At 44.6% G+C, this 16,485-nt stretch overlaps 1 protein-coding gene across 1 annotated transcript in view; it reads left to right on the top strand.

The window, feature by feature from the left end:
* PRUNE2 (prune homolog 2 with BCH domain) overlaps positions 1-16,485 on the top strand; it is a 231,883-nt gene that overhangs the window by 147,061 nt on the left and 68,337 nt on the right. Inside the window, exons 8-9 of the mRNA XM_068973591.1 lie at positions 2,198-8,774; positions 9,109-9,859. Of these exons, the coding sequence (XP_068829692.1) occupies positions 2,198-8,774; positions 9,109-9,859 (7,328 nt within the window). The remainder of the gene's footprint in view (positions 1-2,197; positions 8,775-9,108; positions 9,860-16,485) is intronic.

Here is a 16,485-nt window from a genome sequence, read left to right as displayed (position 1 = left end):
CCACAAATATTGAGGCTGGATGCTGCAGTTACTGAGACCCAAATGCCTAGAGGCTCTGCTCTGCAGCGAGAAGCCACCACAGTGAGAAGCCCATGCACTGCCATGAAGGGCGGTAGCCCCTGCTCACCACGACTAGAGAAAGCCCACACAGCAATAAGGACCCAGTGCATCCAAAATAAATAAGTGATTTTTTAAAAAACAACATTCCTTTTTAAAAAAGTCAATGAAAATAGGGCAGTGATATAGCAAATCAGGCATATTGAATAACTAATATGAGACTATACATAATTCATTATAATATGGATGACACAGACAGAACCATTTCATCACTTATCTTTCCTCGCTAATGGCTTAGACACCTGGTCTGCTCACAGATGGCTAGAGGTGAAGTCTCAACTCCCTTCTTTTCAACATCCTCACTTTCTGTCCCCCAAGAGATCCATTCTTTTGACACTCTCCAGGTTCTCTGTGCCCTTAAGTTCAAGTATGAACAAGCCTCCTTCTCTTGCTGCAGATGCATTTGATACCCTTCTGACCCATCTGTGAATTGCATCACCAGCCTGTGGCTTTTTCAGTGCTTTGTTCTGCACAGAGTTTCAAAGCTTTTGTTATGTCTTATAAATAAAATTTTATTGTCTTTGGTCACTGGTTTCCTAGGAACAGGACTAAGGTCTCCTAAGCCTCTAAAACAGTGGTTTCAAATCATTTTTTGTAGCAAACTGATTTAAATATTGGTTAATCTAAAACAGACAGAAGTAGAAGATAGATGAAGGGATTAGAAGCCCTTGAGTTGACTCCACCCTCACCAGCCCTCTCCATCTATCACTTAAGAGACATCTCCTTGAGGTCTTAAGCAATACACAGTCAGGACTGCTCTAGAGGAATCCTTTTATGACCATGTAGTATAGCTCAGTTGCCTGAGTTCAAAAATATGGCTCCATCCATTGAGAGCTGCGTGTTGTTGGTCAAATTATTTAAACTTTCTATGTCTCTATTTCCTCAATGAAAAAAATGGGGATAACAGGAGGGCTACTGGGGGGCTTCCCTGGTGGCTCAGTGGTGAAGTATCCACCCGAGTGCAAGACACCCAGGTTCGATCCCTGATCCAGGAAGATTTCACATGCTGCAGAGCAACTGAGCCTGCGTGCCATAACTATTGGGCCTGGGAGCCACAGCTGTTGAAGCCTGCTTGCCCTAGAGCCCCTGCTTTGTAACAAGAGAAGCCAGCTCAGTGAGAAGCCCACACACCTCAACGAAGAGTACCCTCAGTTGCTGCAACTAGAGAAAAGCCCGAGCAGCAGTAGAAACCCAGTACAGTCAAAAATAAATAAAAAATAATTTTTTGAAAATGTTCTACCTTGTAAAATTATTGTGAGGATTAAAGGAGATATTGCACATAAACTCCTTAGAACTGTGCCTGGCATATGAAAGCAGTCAATGAATGTTAATTATTATTATTGTCTATGTGAGCTCTGTATTTATAACTGTTTTTGTTGTTATTACCTCCACTTAAACTCTGGGGCCATTTCAAAGGCCCAGTGTGCATAATGTCCTCAGCATTTCCCAGGAAGTCATAGAGCTACAGCGCAGTTTTGGCCTCACATCTCCCTACTTTCCACGGAAGCTCTGTCTATTCTGGGCTCAGTGTCAGCACTTCTGGGGGCAGGAAGAGAAAGCTGGAGCCTGAGTGCTGTTGAGAAAGCTGCCCCTGGAAACTGCTTCCTCTTCCTACTTTCTCCTTTATCTTAAAGCAGGTCTCAGCTGCCTATGACAAACAGGAGTCTTCCTTCTGCACCATTTTCCCTAGTCCAGTATTTTCCCCCCAGATTTGTCTACAACTAGCATTATGTCTGCCTTTCGCAAAGCTGAATTTTGCTCCTGTTGGATGACGGCATTAAGTTACACTGAGGAAAGGATTTAAATAGTTTATCTCTCTTTACCTATAACTTTTTAGAGCCAGCAAAACTGAGCAACTGGATTTGGGGTTCAACCAAAAGCCAGTCTGGTTGAATTAGAGAATGTGGTGGTAAATTAAGTGGAATTTGGTGTGTTTTGCATTCTACCATTCTCAGTTCTGTCTTTTTTTCTAGACAGATGAACACAGATTAATTTTACATTACAAAAAATTAAGAAAGACAAATTGCAAAGGACAAAGAGAACCTGAGTGCTCACACAAATCCCTGTTCCTCCCCGACAGATCTGCTGTGAGCTAGAAGAGTGCCAGAACCCTTGCCTGGAGCTGGAACCCTTTGAGTGTGGCTGTGATGAGATCCTGGTGTACCAGCAGGAGAACCCTTCAGTGACTTGTGATCAGGTGGTTCTCCTTGTCAAGGAAGTCATCAACAGGAGGTGTCCGGAGATGGCCTCCAACAGCCGGACATCCTCCACAGAGGCGGTGGCAGGCAGTGCCCCGCTTTCCCAGGGATCTTCAGGGATTATGGAGTTGTATGGTTCTGATGTAGAGCCACAGCCCAGCTCCGTGAATTTCATGGAAAACCCTCCCGATCTCGGCGATTCTAACCAGGCCCAGGTGGATGTCAATGCGGACCTGGTGAGCCCAGACAGTGGGCTGGCCACCATCAGGAGCAGCCGCTCATCCAAGGAGAGCTCCGTGTTCCTCAGTGACGACAGCCCTGTGGGAGAAGGGGCGGGGCCTCACCACAGCCTCCTCCCAGGGTTTGACTCCTACAGTCCCATCCCCGAAGGAGCAGTAGCCGAGGAGCATGCCCGCTCTGGAGAACACGGTCAATCATTCGACCTTTTCAACTTCGACCCAGCACCCAGGGTTTCTGGGCAGTCCCAACCATCCTCCCATTCTGCAGACTACTCCCCAACAGATGACTTCTTTCCCAACAGTGATTCCTCAGAAGGACAGCTCACCATGGGGTCTAAAGAACTTGACAGGAGGGGGTTGGACATGCCTAATTATTCATCCAGTTCTCTCTTGTCGGGGGCTGGCAAAGAGAGCCTCGTGGAATTTGATGAGGAGTTTGTCCAGAGACAAGAAAGTCCCGGGGATAATTCGGAAAGAAATTTGAGCCTGACAGGTTTTATGCAAGATGAATCTCCTTCTCCAGAAAGTCTAAAAACTGTTGGAAAGAGGATCCCACCAACACCTATGAACAGCTTTGTGGAAAGCTCACCATCCACTGAAGAACCAGCTCTGCTCTATTCAGAAGACGTAACCCCCAAGACAGTCAACACAGGTCACCCAGGGCCACCTCTAACCCGGGCACGATGCAGCAGCTGGTGGGATGGTTTGGAAATTGACTCTAAAAATATTGCGGATGCATGGAGTTCCCGCAAGCAGGAATCTGTCTTCCAGAGCCCCGAGTCCTGGAAAGATCATAAGCCAAGCCCAGCTGATAGGAGAGCCTCCGACTCTATATTTCAACCCAAGAATCTCGACTTCCCAAAGTCAAGTCCCTGGGAGTCAGAATTTGGTCAGCCTGGGCTGGGCAACAAGAATATTCAAGACTCAGATGAGAAAAGCTTTCAATTTCAGGACATTCCCCCTGAGCAATCACGTTTGCTGAATGTTTCTCCTCACAGAACAAACCACCTGATAGAAGACTTCGCTGCCCTGTGGCGTTCTGACCGCTCTCCCACCGCCATGCCTGAGCCGTGGGGAAACCCCACAGATGACGAGGAACCAGCTGCTGCAGCGTCATTCCCAGCCTGGAGTGCATTTGGTGAAGAAGGTGATGCCAAAGCTTTGAAAAATACTTGGAATCTGCACCCAACGAGCAGCGAGACACCTTCTGTGAGAGACCCAAACGAGTGGGCCATGGCCAAAAGCGGGATTGCTTTCCCTTCAGAAGACCTTGTGGACAGTTCACCCAGTGAGGCAAATAACAAAGCAGTTCCAGAAATCTGGGGCAAGAAGAACCATGACCCCAGGGATGATATTCTCATATCTGGAAATCCCACGTCTGATCTGGATCATCCGTGGAATAGTTCTAAGCCAGCAAAGGACCATCAGAACAGTGTGGTGGACCCAACAATTACGGGCAAGGTGTACAAAAATGTAGATTCTTGGAACTTTTTCGAGGAGAGTAACAAGGAAGGAGGTTCAGATGTCCCAGCACCGTGGGAGGACTCCTTCTTATCTTATAAATGTTCTGACTACAGTGCATCCAACATGGGGGAAGACTCAGTGCCCTCCCCCTTAGATACCAACTACTCCACCTCTGACTCTTACACTTCACCAACATTGGCCAGAGAGGAGAAAGAAACCAAAGACAAGCCACTCACTAAAGGGGAGGGTTTTGAGTCACAAGATGCTAACTGTACTGCAGGGGACGCTGACATGCCTCCTCAGTCCCCGCAGCAGCCACCAAGAAATCGAATTAGTTCAGGTCCTGGGAACCTGGAAATGTGGGCTTCATCTCAGGCGGATGGTGGCTCAGAAATAAATGTCACTCACAGCCCAGATAAAGATCTACTCCAGGTGGAGCCCACGGACGATCAGAATGTCTCCCTGGAGGATGACGTGGGGGAAAGCAGCCAGTCCAGTTATGACGACCCCAGCATGATGCAGCTGTACAACGAGACGAACCGACAGCTCACACTTCTGCACAGCAGTGCTGACGCCCGGCAGGCAGCCCCTGACAGCCTTGACACGTGGAACAGAGTGATTCTGGAGGACACTCAGTCTACTGCAACCATCTCGGATATGGACAATGACTTGGACTGGGATGACTGCAGTGCGGGTGTGGCCATCACTGGTGAAGGTCAGGCACAAGGGTACATGGCGGAAGGTAGCGAACCTGAAACCCGATTTTCAGTGAGACAGGTGGAACCCTGGGGCGTGGAGTATCAGGAGGCAAATCAGGCAGACTGGGAACTCCCTGCCTCCTCTGAGCACAGCCTGGACATGGCTCCTGAATACCACGTGCTGAATGAGAAAAGTGGGCAGCTGATCGCGAATAGTATTTGGGATTCTGTCATGAGAGATAATGCCATTTCATCATTAATGTTACCTAGCCCATCATATGCTACAGATACAGAACAGAGCAGGTCACCTCCTGAAACAACCAGCTCATTAGAAAAACTTCAGGATAGTCACATTGCAGATGTGCTGGAAGCCTCTGGAGCCAGTGAGTCTGAAACAACTGATCCTGACAAGCAGGACACATGCAGAGGAACCCTGCCAAGTGATACGGCGTATCTGGTGACCAGACTTGAGAACCCAGAGCATTTTGCATGCTCAGATCCCTGGAAGGGTCCTAGCAATGGAGAAAAGGAAAGTGAGAAGGAATTCCACAGAGCTGCTGATAGGGAGCACTCCAGTGATGAGCTAATGGATGGAGCCTCAGAAGCTTCTGGAAAAGAGCAAGATAGCCAGGAATGCCCATCCCCAGCTGCATCTGATCATCAAGAAATCGCCAATGAACCAGACAAAATCAGAAATTTTTCAGTGACTTCCAGTCCTCAGACCAAGGAACCCCAGGAAGTATTAGAGCAGGGGAAGGGGTCTTACACTCCAGACCCCTGTGATGTGCAAACAGAGGTGTCCGAAGATCACTTGCCAGCAAGAGAGACCTGTGAAGAACACCTCATAAGCCCCAGAAGAAATTCAAGTGAAACTACTGAAATTCCAGGTAGGCTGAATTCCACAAAAAGTGTGTCTCTTCCTAAAGTGGATGTGGAGAAATCTGAAGAATGTGACATTCTGGAGCCAGAGAAAATTAACCAAGAGCCACCTGATGAATGTCCCCAAGGCCTGGACTCTTGGGATGGCCCTAAAGACAGTGATGTGCTGGTCAGTGGTGCAAGCTCTGAGAGAACTATGAATCTCGAAGTTAAGAATACTGAAAACAGCCCTCCAAGAGCCAGCTTATCAGGAAACGATGACAGAGATAGTATTTCCAGTGAGTATACGCTTTCAAGTGCATCCAGTCCTGACATAAATGATTCTTCGGCTGCACTGCCTTCCTGGGACCAAGGACCCAATACTGGGCATCAGAAGGAAAATCAAAATGAGTGGAGTACACAGAATCACCAAGGATCTGAGCTAATGACTACTGATGGTCATGTGGAAGTAGTTGCTGAAATGCAGAGTTTGGAGAAAAACAGAATGGACAGGTTTGAAAGGAGCTTAGATCACAAGGTTCCTAAATTTTTAGAGTTTTGGGGTGACTCAATAGATGGTGATTCCTTTTCTTCTTTATCCAGCCCAGAAACAGGTAGATATTCTGAATATTCAGATACGTATCAGGAAAGAAATCTAGTGGTCAGCCATCAGGAGAAAAATGAACATGATCTTCCTGAAACCGTACAGCCAGAGGACACCAGCTTCATTTCAACAAGCTCAGGTTCTGATGATGATGGTGAAGGCTATGAAGAGTCAGTGGAGAAAGAGATCCATTCGGATACTTGTCAAGTGACTCCGAGTGAACTCAGAGCTTGGGATTCATTGAATAAATCTAATAAGTCCTTGGCCACAGCAGATCCTGAATCTGAGCAATGTTCTGTTTATAAAAGCAGTCCAGAGCGAGCAGAGAATGAGAATAAGTCAAACCCATCCTGTGATGATCAACAAAGCAGCCCTGATCGCTGGAATTTCTCACCAGTAAGGGAGACTGAATTACAGGTGACAGAAGTCGATAAGGAAACAAGGTCTTCTCCAGAAACAGGGAGAACAGGAGATGTCATATGGCAAATATCTCCCAAAGCTGAACCAAATAATGAAAATTACTCTAAATTGGAAATGGCTGACTTCTCAACTGAGAGCACAGAGTGGTGGAAGGCCTCCCTACAGGAAGGGCGACCAATCAAGAGTGCATTTGAAGGGGAATTATCTAACTCAAGTGCTGTGCTAGAAATGAATTCCTCAGTGTGCGAAAACATGGGTCCTTGGGGAGTGCCCATTCAGGGTGATACTGAATCCCTGGCACTACATGGTACCAATCCTTTCAATGATAACCATCAGTCACCCTTTCTAGATGATAATGGGGAGAGTGCCCACGAGCAACTTTGGAACATTCAACCAAGGCAGCCAGACCCAGAAGCTGATCAGCTTAACCAACTTGTAATATTGGACCAGATTAAAGACACAGATTCCAGAGAGCAAACGTTCATGTCTTCTGTTGGTGATGAACTCTCCTCTGAAGTACCTACGCAAGAACAGTGTCAGAATTCAGTGCTGTCTGCTTGGGACCAGCCAGACTCGTCTTGTACTTACGCAGATGAAAATGGATGCATTGTATCTGGTGTAGCAACAACTGAGTGTCAAGAAACAAATTGGTGGGAAGAAGAAAAATCACACCCAAGTGAAATGACAAATTCAAACATCACCTCTGAAGATGTTCCTGCTGTCAGTTCTTCCACCCGGATGATGAACAAGTCAGGCTCTGAATGGAGTGACTCTACCCCTACTGAGGGCCCCCAGGGCACGTTTGTTCCAGATATTTTACATGGCAACTTCCAAGAGGGTGGGCACCTGGCCTCAGCTTCGCCCGACTTGTGGGTGGGTGTGAAACAGCCCTTCAGTGTGAAGACAGATGGTGAGAATCCTGATATACTGACTCACTGCGGCCACGACAGCAATTCCCAGGCTTCCAACAGCCCTGATGTTTGTCAGGATTATGAAGTAAAGGCAGAGACTGAGCAGCACGTCGATGCTGGGCTGGGGCCTGAAGGGGAAGCCAGTGAGCTGTATCTCACTGAGCCAGACACAGATGAAGAACCCAGACAGGAGCCTGGGCAGGAATTCGCCCCTTATGCTTCAGAGCTGTCCTCTGAAAATGTCATTCCACTGCCTCCAGTCAGCGAGCAGACAGACACAAATGACTCATCTCAGCCTTCCTCTCACGAGTGTTTTCCTGAACCTTCCGAAATTAATGGTGGAAACAATACAGGCTTAAAAGCATCAGAACAAGGAGCCAACCCAGCTATGGCACCAATTTTGGAACCTGTTGACAGAACAATCTCAATGATTGAAAATGTGGAAACTGGTATCTGTGTAACTTACCAAGAGCCAACTGTGGACGACAGTAGGTCTTCGATATCAGAAGACTTTCTTCCTCAGAGGCAGACCGATGCAGGGGACTTGTTGGACCATGAGCAGCCCTTTGTTACTGAGACTCCTGCCATGGTCCCTGATGCTTTGCTAGCCTCGGACACTTGTCTGGATGTCAGCGAAGCTGCCTTCGACCACAGTTTCAGCGATGCTTCGGGTCTCAACACGTCCACGGGAACAATAGATGACATGAGTAAGTTGACGTTATCAGAAGGCATTCCTGAAACGCCATTTGATGGGGACACAGGGAAGCAAGATATCTGTTCATCTGAAGCCTCATGGGGTGACTTTGAGTATGAAGTCATGGGCCAAAATATTGATGAAGACTTAATGAAAGAGCCTGAACACTTTGTCTATGGTGGCGACCCTCCCTTGGAAGAAGATGCCCTGAAGCATGAGTTGGCACCTTACACACCTCCCTTTGATTTGTCCTATCTCACAGAACCTACTCCTGGCATCGAAACCACAGAGGAAACTGGGACTCCAGAGGATGAGTCTCTGGGGAGCGAAGCAGCAGAGATACTGCTTTCTGCTCTTCCTGATGAAAGAAACCAGGAAAACCATGCTGAGACCACAGACAGACAGCCCGAAGGCCAGCCAGTTGTGCTGCATATTCACGAAGACCCTGAGTCAGGTCCTTTGCCTGCTGGAATCGATGCCAACCCTGAGTTGTCTCCATCACACATTGACTGGGAAGTAGAGACAGATCATTCAGATTCACCAGCAGGTGGAGACATAGGACCACCAAGTGGTAAGAAGCCTTTCATTCCTCCACGCTCGAGAAATTGCTGCTTTCATTCAATTAATGCATTTGTAAAATGTGCTCTTCCTACCAATGTTGGTACAGAGGAACTAACTACATTTGCAGTGCATGCTCAACCAAGTCTTGACTTACTGCAGTAATATCTACTGCTTATATAATAGCTATCCTTGAGAGTGCATGCAAATTAAACAGCTCTACAAAATATTTTAAAAGTATTTTTTATCCATCTCTCTTTAGATAGATCATTTGCAAAGATCACAAGTCACATAATGTGTTAATGAAGCCTTGTTCTCTCCTTCTCACCTTCATTTTTCACTTTTAGGTGCCAGTGAGGGAATATTAGAGTTGGAAGAAGAAAAAATAATTCCTACCGAAGAGCCTGAGCAGGTAAAATCAGAACATGGGGAGGAAAGGAACACTGAGAAGAAAGAAGATCGTCATGCATTGCACATGGATTACATACTTGTAAACCATGAAGAAAATTCACTGCCAGAGCCAGAGGCCTGTGAAGCTAGAGAAAGCACATCGGAATTAGAAGAGCTTCACGTAGATTCCGAAAAAGGGCTGCCAGAAACTCAGTTAGCCAGCTCCCCGGACACAGGTCAACCAGCTTCCTTAAATGAAAGAAATCATCTATCTACAGAGAGAATGTCTTCCAAAGATGATAAGAAATCATCTTTTGAAAGCCCTGGGCAAGACCAGAGTTGGATGGTCTTGGGCCGTAGTGAGGTTAGTGATCCATCATCGGAGACCATGGACTCAGGACCTGGATGGTCTGGTGAGGCTGTGGAGCCAGCCTCTGATCACAGCTTGGGCCAGAGCCCCCAGATACAGATTCTGGAGGAAATGAAGCCTCTGGAATCTTTAGCATTAGGGGAAGCCTCTGATCTGGGCAGCCAATCACGGAGGAGCAAGAGCCGAGGCAGAGCTGGCCCTGATGCAGTTATGCTGCAGCCTGTCACCCATGACAATGAATGGGAAATGCTTTCACCACAAAACATAATCCCTGAAATGGAAATGGAGGAGGAGACGGAGTTTCTTGAGCCCAGAACAAGGAAACCAAGACCAAACGGGTAAGCAAAAAACTACATTTATTTTTTTCCTGGAAACTATTTTGTTAGAGACTGGGGAACCAGTGAGGGTTTATGGAGTATGAAGAATATCTAGATGATAGGAGCTTTGCTTACATGTATTGCAAAGCATAACATCAGAGAAAGCAGCTGCCTGATAACCATAATGATTACAAGGATTTGTGTACATTTTCAGCCAAAAAAGGCCCTTTAGTTTCCATCCACAGTCTTAAATTTACCTTTCTGACTTCATCTAACTTACCTAACTTCCTCATCTACTCAATACCTGTTTTACTTTTAAATAGTTACTTGGTACTGGAGGGGAACAAATACACATTTATTCATAGTGCAAGGCAGTTTGCACACATTATCTTACTTAATTCTTACAACAACCCTCAAGTGGTAGGTTTTAATTTTTATACATACTGGTGGAGGGTGGGGATTTGGGGCTCAGAAAGTTTCTATAACTTGCCAAGAATTAAGTAACCAGAGTGGGCACTCTGAGATTCAAAGTTGTCTGCCTCCAAAACCTGTGTTTTCCAGCAGACACACTGCCTGTCATATAGAAAAGGTGATTCTGTTTTTATGTGAGTATCTAACTTACTAATAGGGAATGAGGAGACTCCATAGCAGGCTTAAAATCTTAATGTGAAACATGCATTCCTTAATTGACTGAAAATTAGCAAATAACCATCAAACCAGTAATTCATTCATTCATTTGCTGTTTGGATTTTGAGAATCTGCTCTGGCCAAGTTTCTGGGTAGCCAGTGGACATTGTTCTTGTTCTGAAGTTTCCAGGCCCTGCTAAAACTGTTTAGGGTGGTTCATTTCTCTTTACTTGCTCTGATAAAGCACCCCTGCTTCCAGGGACAAAAGGACATGTTGTGAAAAGTATCTTAAATTACATGTTTCCTCCTTAAAGTAGTGGAGAAAAAGTACCTTTTTCTTACTCATTTTTTTAAAGTTTAGTTTTTAGCTTATATTGGAGTACCGTTGACTTACAGTGTTATGTTAGTTTCAGTTGTACAGCAAAATGATCCACTTGTATATACACATAAATCCATTCTTTTCCAGATTCTTTTCCCATATAGGTCATTACAGAGTATTGAGTAGAGTTTTCTGTGCTATACAGTAGTCCTTGTTGATTAGGTATTTTTATATACAGTAGCATGTATATGCGGAGAACGCAATGGCACCCCACTCCAGTACTCTTGCCTGGAAAATCCCATGGATGGAGGAGGCTGGTCGGCTGCAGTCCATGGGGTCACTAAGAGTCAGATATGACTGAATGACTTCACTTTCACTTTTCACTTTCATGCACTGGAGAAGGAAATGGCAACCCACTCCAGTGTTCTTGCCTGGAGAATCCCAGGGACAAAGGAGCCTGGTGGGCTGCTGTCTCTGGGGTCGCACAGAGTCGGACACGACTGAAGCGACTTAGCAGCAGCAGCAGCAGCATGCCCTCTGCGTGTCAAGGCAGCTGGATTTCAGCTTGGCTCTACCACTGCTACTTACGTGTTTTAATTAACCCTAGATTTAAGTTTCCTCATCTGTAAATTGGTGGGTTGGGCTGGAGGATCTCGTGTCTTTCTTAATACTGAATCCTGCAACTTTAATTTGTATATAAATAGAAAGTGTCCAGGGAACTTTGACATTCACATTTTTCCGTGAAAGGAACAGAGAAATCAGAAAAAACAGTGGAGGAATGTTGAAGGTTAGCAAAGTGCTATCAAGAGTTAAAAGCTGTGCCCTGTTCAAGTGCAGCTTCATAAATCCAGACATTTTCAGTTGGCCTAATCGTTCTTTCTTCCTGTCAAGCTGTTTCCTTCTAGAGAGACCTAAGATCCGTTATCAGAAAGAGTAGCAGATGGATCCCAGTGGCCCTGCTGGCATTGTTATAGATTGAGCTCAGAACACAGGCAGCCTTGAGTTGGCTGAGCTATTGTTTGGCTTCTTGTCTGCATTTTGCACATGCCGCTGAAATCCAGCAGATGATAGTGTTCACTGGTGCCACTTTGCCCTTTTAATGAGATTTCTTTGCTCATCTCTTTCTGCTCAGCCCCTGTAGGAATGAAAATTTTCTCACAATTGGGGAAGGGGACAGATTTTCCCACTGGCATTTGTTTCCCCTTTTACCTAAATAATCTACTCTGAAGTATTTGAAAGGTTTTCTCTGTGCTAGATTTTGGAAGGATGTAGAATTATCTAAAACAGTGGTTTTCTAAATGGGGCCCTAAAACCAGCAGCCCTCAGCATCATCTAGTACTTGCTAGGAAGGTATATTACTTGTTCTACCCCATACCTCTTCAATCAGGAACTTCACTCATCTGTTTCAATACCTCCTCCAGGGCATTCTGATACACAGTAGTTTGAGAACTGCTGGTATGAAACTTAGTCCCATCCCTCTAGGAGTTATTTGATAAAAGAGTTCAACATAAATGTAAAAGTAGATAATAGTGTGATATTTAAATCAAGATAGTTGATGGCCAATGTCTGTTTAAACATAAATAGCTACCAGTTATGGATATTGGCCCTGGACCAGTTTCTAAGCATTGTATATGCAGAATCACATGTTACCATGGCAACTGCATGAGGTAAGGATTACACAAGGGAGGAAACTGATGTTTAGGAAGTTTGAATGGCTTCTCTGGTTTATAGTTATAAAGTGAAGAAGCAAGGATTTGAAAGAGCCTCTTTATGTCTGGAGTATGTGTTAATGGTAGTAAATTAAGAGGCATTTGTGTAGACACTTCTTTTTTAATTGGAGGATAATTTATTTACAGTGTTGTGATACAACGTGAGTCAGCTATGTGTGTACATATATCCCCTCCCGCTTGAGCCTCCCTTGCAGCCCCCTCAACCCATCCCATCTGTCTAGGTCATCACAGAGCACAGGGCTGAGCTCCGTGTGCTATGCAGCTCTTCCCACTAGCTAGCTGTTTTACACAGGGCAGTGTATGCATATCAGAGCTCCTCTCTCCATGGGCGCCACCCTCTCCTTCCCCCACTGGGTCCACAAGTCTTTTCTCTATGTCTGCATCTTCAGGTTCATCAGTACTATTTTTTAGACTTCATATATATATATGTTAATTGTGTAGAATACTTTTATGGAGGAGGAACAAGGATGGCTTGTTATCCAGCTACATCAGGAGGTAGGGTGCCCAGGACCCATGATACTTTAAAAGGCCCATGAGATGTTTTTAATTATCTTTTCAAATCAAAAGAAAAAGTGATTGTATTCCTATTTGACTTATACTCTGGGGTGGATTATATTTCTTTATACCAACGCAGATGTGAAACAAAGTTTTAGGGTTTTGTTTTGTTTTAGTAAGAGAAGGGGCCCATGGAAGCAAAATATAGAAGACCTACAGAAGTCATGTTGCGGTCCTGAGAGGTGCAATTTGAGACAGGCATTAAAGGAAGGCCATAGTCTGGAAGGGTGAAGAAGTGGGTGAGCGGCTACTGAGTTAACTGGGGGAGAGTAGCATAAAGGAAATCTGGAGACTGGAAGGCGGTCACGGAAGCAATGAGAAGGTGGCAATATTTTTCACACCAAAAACCTGGAGACATCTGATGCATCATCTAATCATAGGCAAAAACCAAGACTGTCTAGAAAAAAATATATTAAAACCTGATCTTCAAAAATAAAAGTAGGCTAATAGTATATGTAAGATGACATACCAACTACAAACTGACTTCTTGCCCTCACATCACCCAGCACACCCTCTCTGAGCTCCCACACTGTTTGGAGAGCAGGGGACCATATTTTCAGAATCTGAGGGAGCATTGGAAAGATACGTTTTCTCATCATACCCCACCTCCTGTCTCTTGTTAACAAAACTTATTGTGAGTGCTGGGAAATCAATGTCCCCCTTGATATCTTCACCATTGTGTTCTAGGTCCTAGGATTCATCTTCCCAGAGGATTTGCCAACAGCCTGGTCATCTTCCAGCTGTAGACCCACCCAGGATTGCATGCCAGTTCCCCTGAGAGTGAGGCATATGCCTGCTCTTTCCTGGGTGGCCACAGAGAGCATCTGCAGAGTAATCTGCGGCTCACAGGCTTTTCTTAAAGCAAGGAACTGTGTATGTGTTTATTTTAAGGAAGGTGTAGTTGCAAGAATGTCATGTGAAGAAAGGGTAAATGGTATTAGAGTTCTCCAGAGAAACAGAACCTATAGGAGCAATATATATGTATGAGAGAGGGAGAAGGGAGGGAGGAAGGGGAAATTGTTTTAAGAAATTGGAATTGGTTCATAATGTTTTTGAGGCTGACAAGTCTGAATTCTGCAGGTCAGGTTAACAGGCTAGAAACTCAGGCAAGAGTTGTTGCAGTCTTGAGTCAGAATTCTGCAGGGAAGCAGGTTGGAAACTTAGGCAGAGTTTCCTTGTGGTAGACCTGAAGAGAGTTCCTCTCTTTTCAGGAAACTTCAGACTTCGTTCTTCAGGCCTTCAACTGATTAGATGAGTTCCACCCTCATTCCAGGGGGGTAATCTCCCTTACTCAAACTCTGGTGACTTCAGTGTTGATCGTATCTAAAAAATATCTTCACAGCAACATCTGGACTGGTGTTTGACCAAACAACTGGGCACCGGAGGCCTGTCCAACTTGCCACCTAGCATTATCAGAGGTTATATTCAGGAATCTGAACTATATACTAAGAGCGTGGAACTAAGAGAGGATGGAACGTTTGTAAATTCACCATTGCAATTATGTAAAAATGGGATGATTGCTATACAACTATGTTGGCTTTCTATAGGTGTGGGGCAAGGGTATAGCTGTGTGGGATGATAAAAGGAAATAATTTTCAAGAAGACTAGGAAAGCTGGTAATACTTGCTGAATCTTTTGTAGATTAATGCAGCAAAGGGCAGTGGGTGAGAAAGAGGGGAGAGGGATGGAAAAGAGGGGGAGATGTTGTCACGTGTCCTTTTGAAACAGAGTGTTTAGAAGGAACCTAGTCCTTATATTTATGGAGCTGTATCTTTCAGTTTGGGGTATAGTTGGTTTACAGTGTTAATGTTAGTTTCAGGTGTATAGCAAAGTGAATCAATTATACTTGTATCCATGCTTTAGATTCTCTTCCTCATATACAACAGAGTATTGAGTAGAGATCCCTCTGTTATATAGTAGGTTCTTATTATCTATTTATATTAATATATAGTAGTATTTTTGTCAGTCCCATTGTTTCCTAGTCCTGTGAGGTGAGTTATCTGATACTCCCTAAAACAAGAAAAGGACTTCCCTGATAGCTCAGTTGGTAAAGAATCCACCTGCAATGCAGGAGACCCCGGTTTGATTCCTGGGTCAGGAAGATCCACTGGAGAAGGGATAGGCCACCCACTTGAGTATTCTTTGCTTCTCTTGTGACTCAGCTGATAAAGAACCTGTCTGCAATGTGAGAGACCTGGTTTGATCTCTGGGTTGGGAAGATTCCTTGGTGAAGGGAAAGGCAACCCACTCCAGTATTCTGGCCTGGAGAATTCCATGGACTCTATAGTCCATGGGGTTGCAAAGAGTCAGACACGACTGAGTGACTTTCAGTTTTTAAAATAAGAAAGACTTTTGAAATACAATATATTTTATATTCCCCATGACCTGCTTCTTATGTTGATCTCTGTGCTTTCTTTTTTCTTTTTAAACTAGTGATTTGGGGCCCTTTCTTCCCTGACAAGACTATGGGAAAGAATTTGCCTTTCTCCTTTTAAGTGACATCATTAGAAGATCTTTTTACAGTTTTTCATGAGACCTTCTGAAATCAACTTTTTCTGTATATGACTTCTGGTTGAGAAGTTAGTACATTGGGTCTTACACCCATGTAAATGTTGGAAATGAAAAACGGGAAAAGGAATAATCCGTCCACTCTTTCTCTCAAGGCTGCTTAATGATCTGTTTGGGCTTTCAGAAGAATCAGGCTCTTTGAGCACATACTGCCTCCTCTCTAGGTCTTGCTGTTTGAATGGGCTCTATCCCAGTTCTAAACATTTGCCCTTTCTCCAAGGTAAATTGATACTCTGTAAACTACAGTGTTCCCTTGTTTATTCACTGTTTTCTGGTTTTGCCCTGAACCAAACCTGGAAGACCAGACTTGGCACTGACTCATTTATTTTTGTAATTATATTTTATCATTTTGTGTGTTATATTTGGTGACCTGGTGGTGATAATTGTGTCATTTAATGTTCTTTAAATTGGCACTTCCAGCCTTAGTGCCAATTAAGAGAGAGAGAGCTTTCTCTCTCTCTCTTTTTTTTTTTTTTTATTTTGGTGTCTCCCCTACCTTCATTCCACTCCTGCCCAGCCACCTCTGCACTTCTGGCCAGCCCTTCCCAGAGTAGGCTTCCAATAAGTGCTGGAAGATAGACAAATATATTTTCTTTAGTCCATCCAATTTCCATTTGCAATAGACATGGCAAGTTTTATTATCCCAATTTCATAGAAAAAAAAAAAAAAACCTGATTCAATAAGTGAGCTGTTTAATGTCATCCGGAAACGAGAAAATGGTAAAGTTGAGGCTTGAACTTAAGTCTTCTCCCTTCTAGCTCAGTGCTTGTCAAATGAGACAGAGAGTAACTCTTTTTGAATTTCTATAGATTGATGTATTTATTCCTATTCTCCTGTTGTCCCATGGA

Source organism: Capricornis sumatraensis, chromosome 6, assembly GCF_032405125.1.
Source record: "Capricornis sumatraensis isolate serow.1 chromosome 6, serow.2, whole genome shotgun sequence".
Lineage (NCBI taxonomy): Eukaryota > Metazoa > Chordata > Mammalia > Artiodactyla > Bovidae > Capricornis > Capricornis sumatraensis.
Note: the sequence above shows the minus strand (reverse complement) of the source record. Positions and strands in the feature narration are given on the sequence as shown.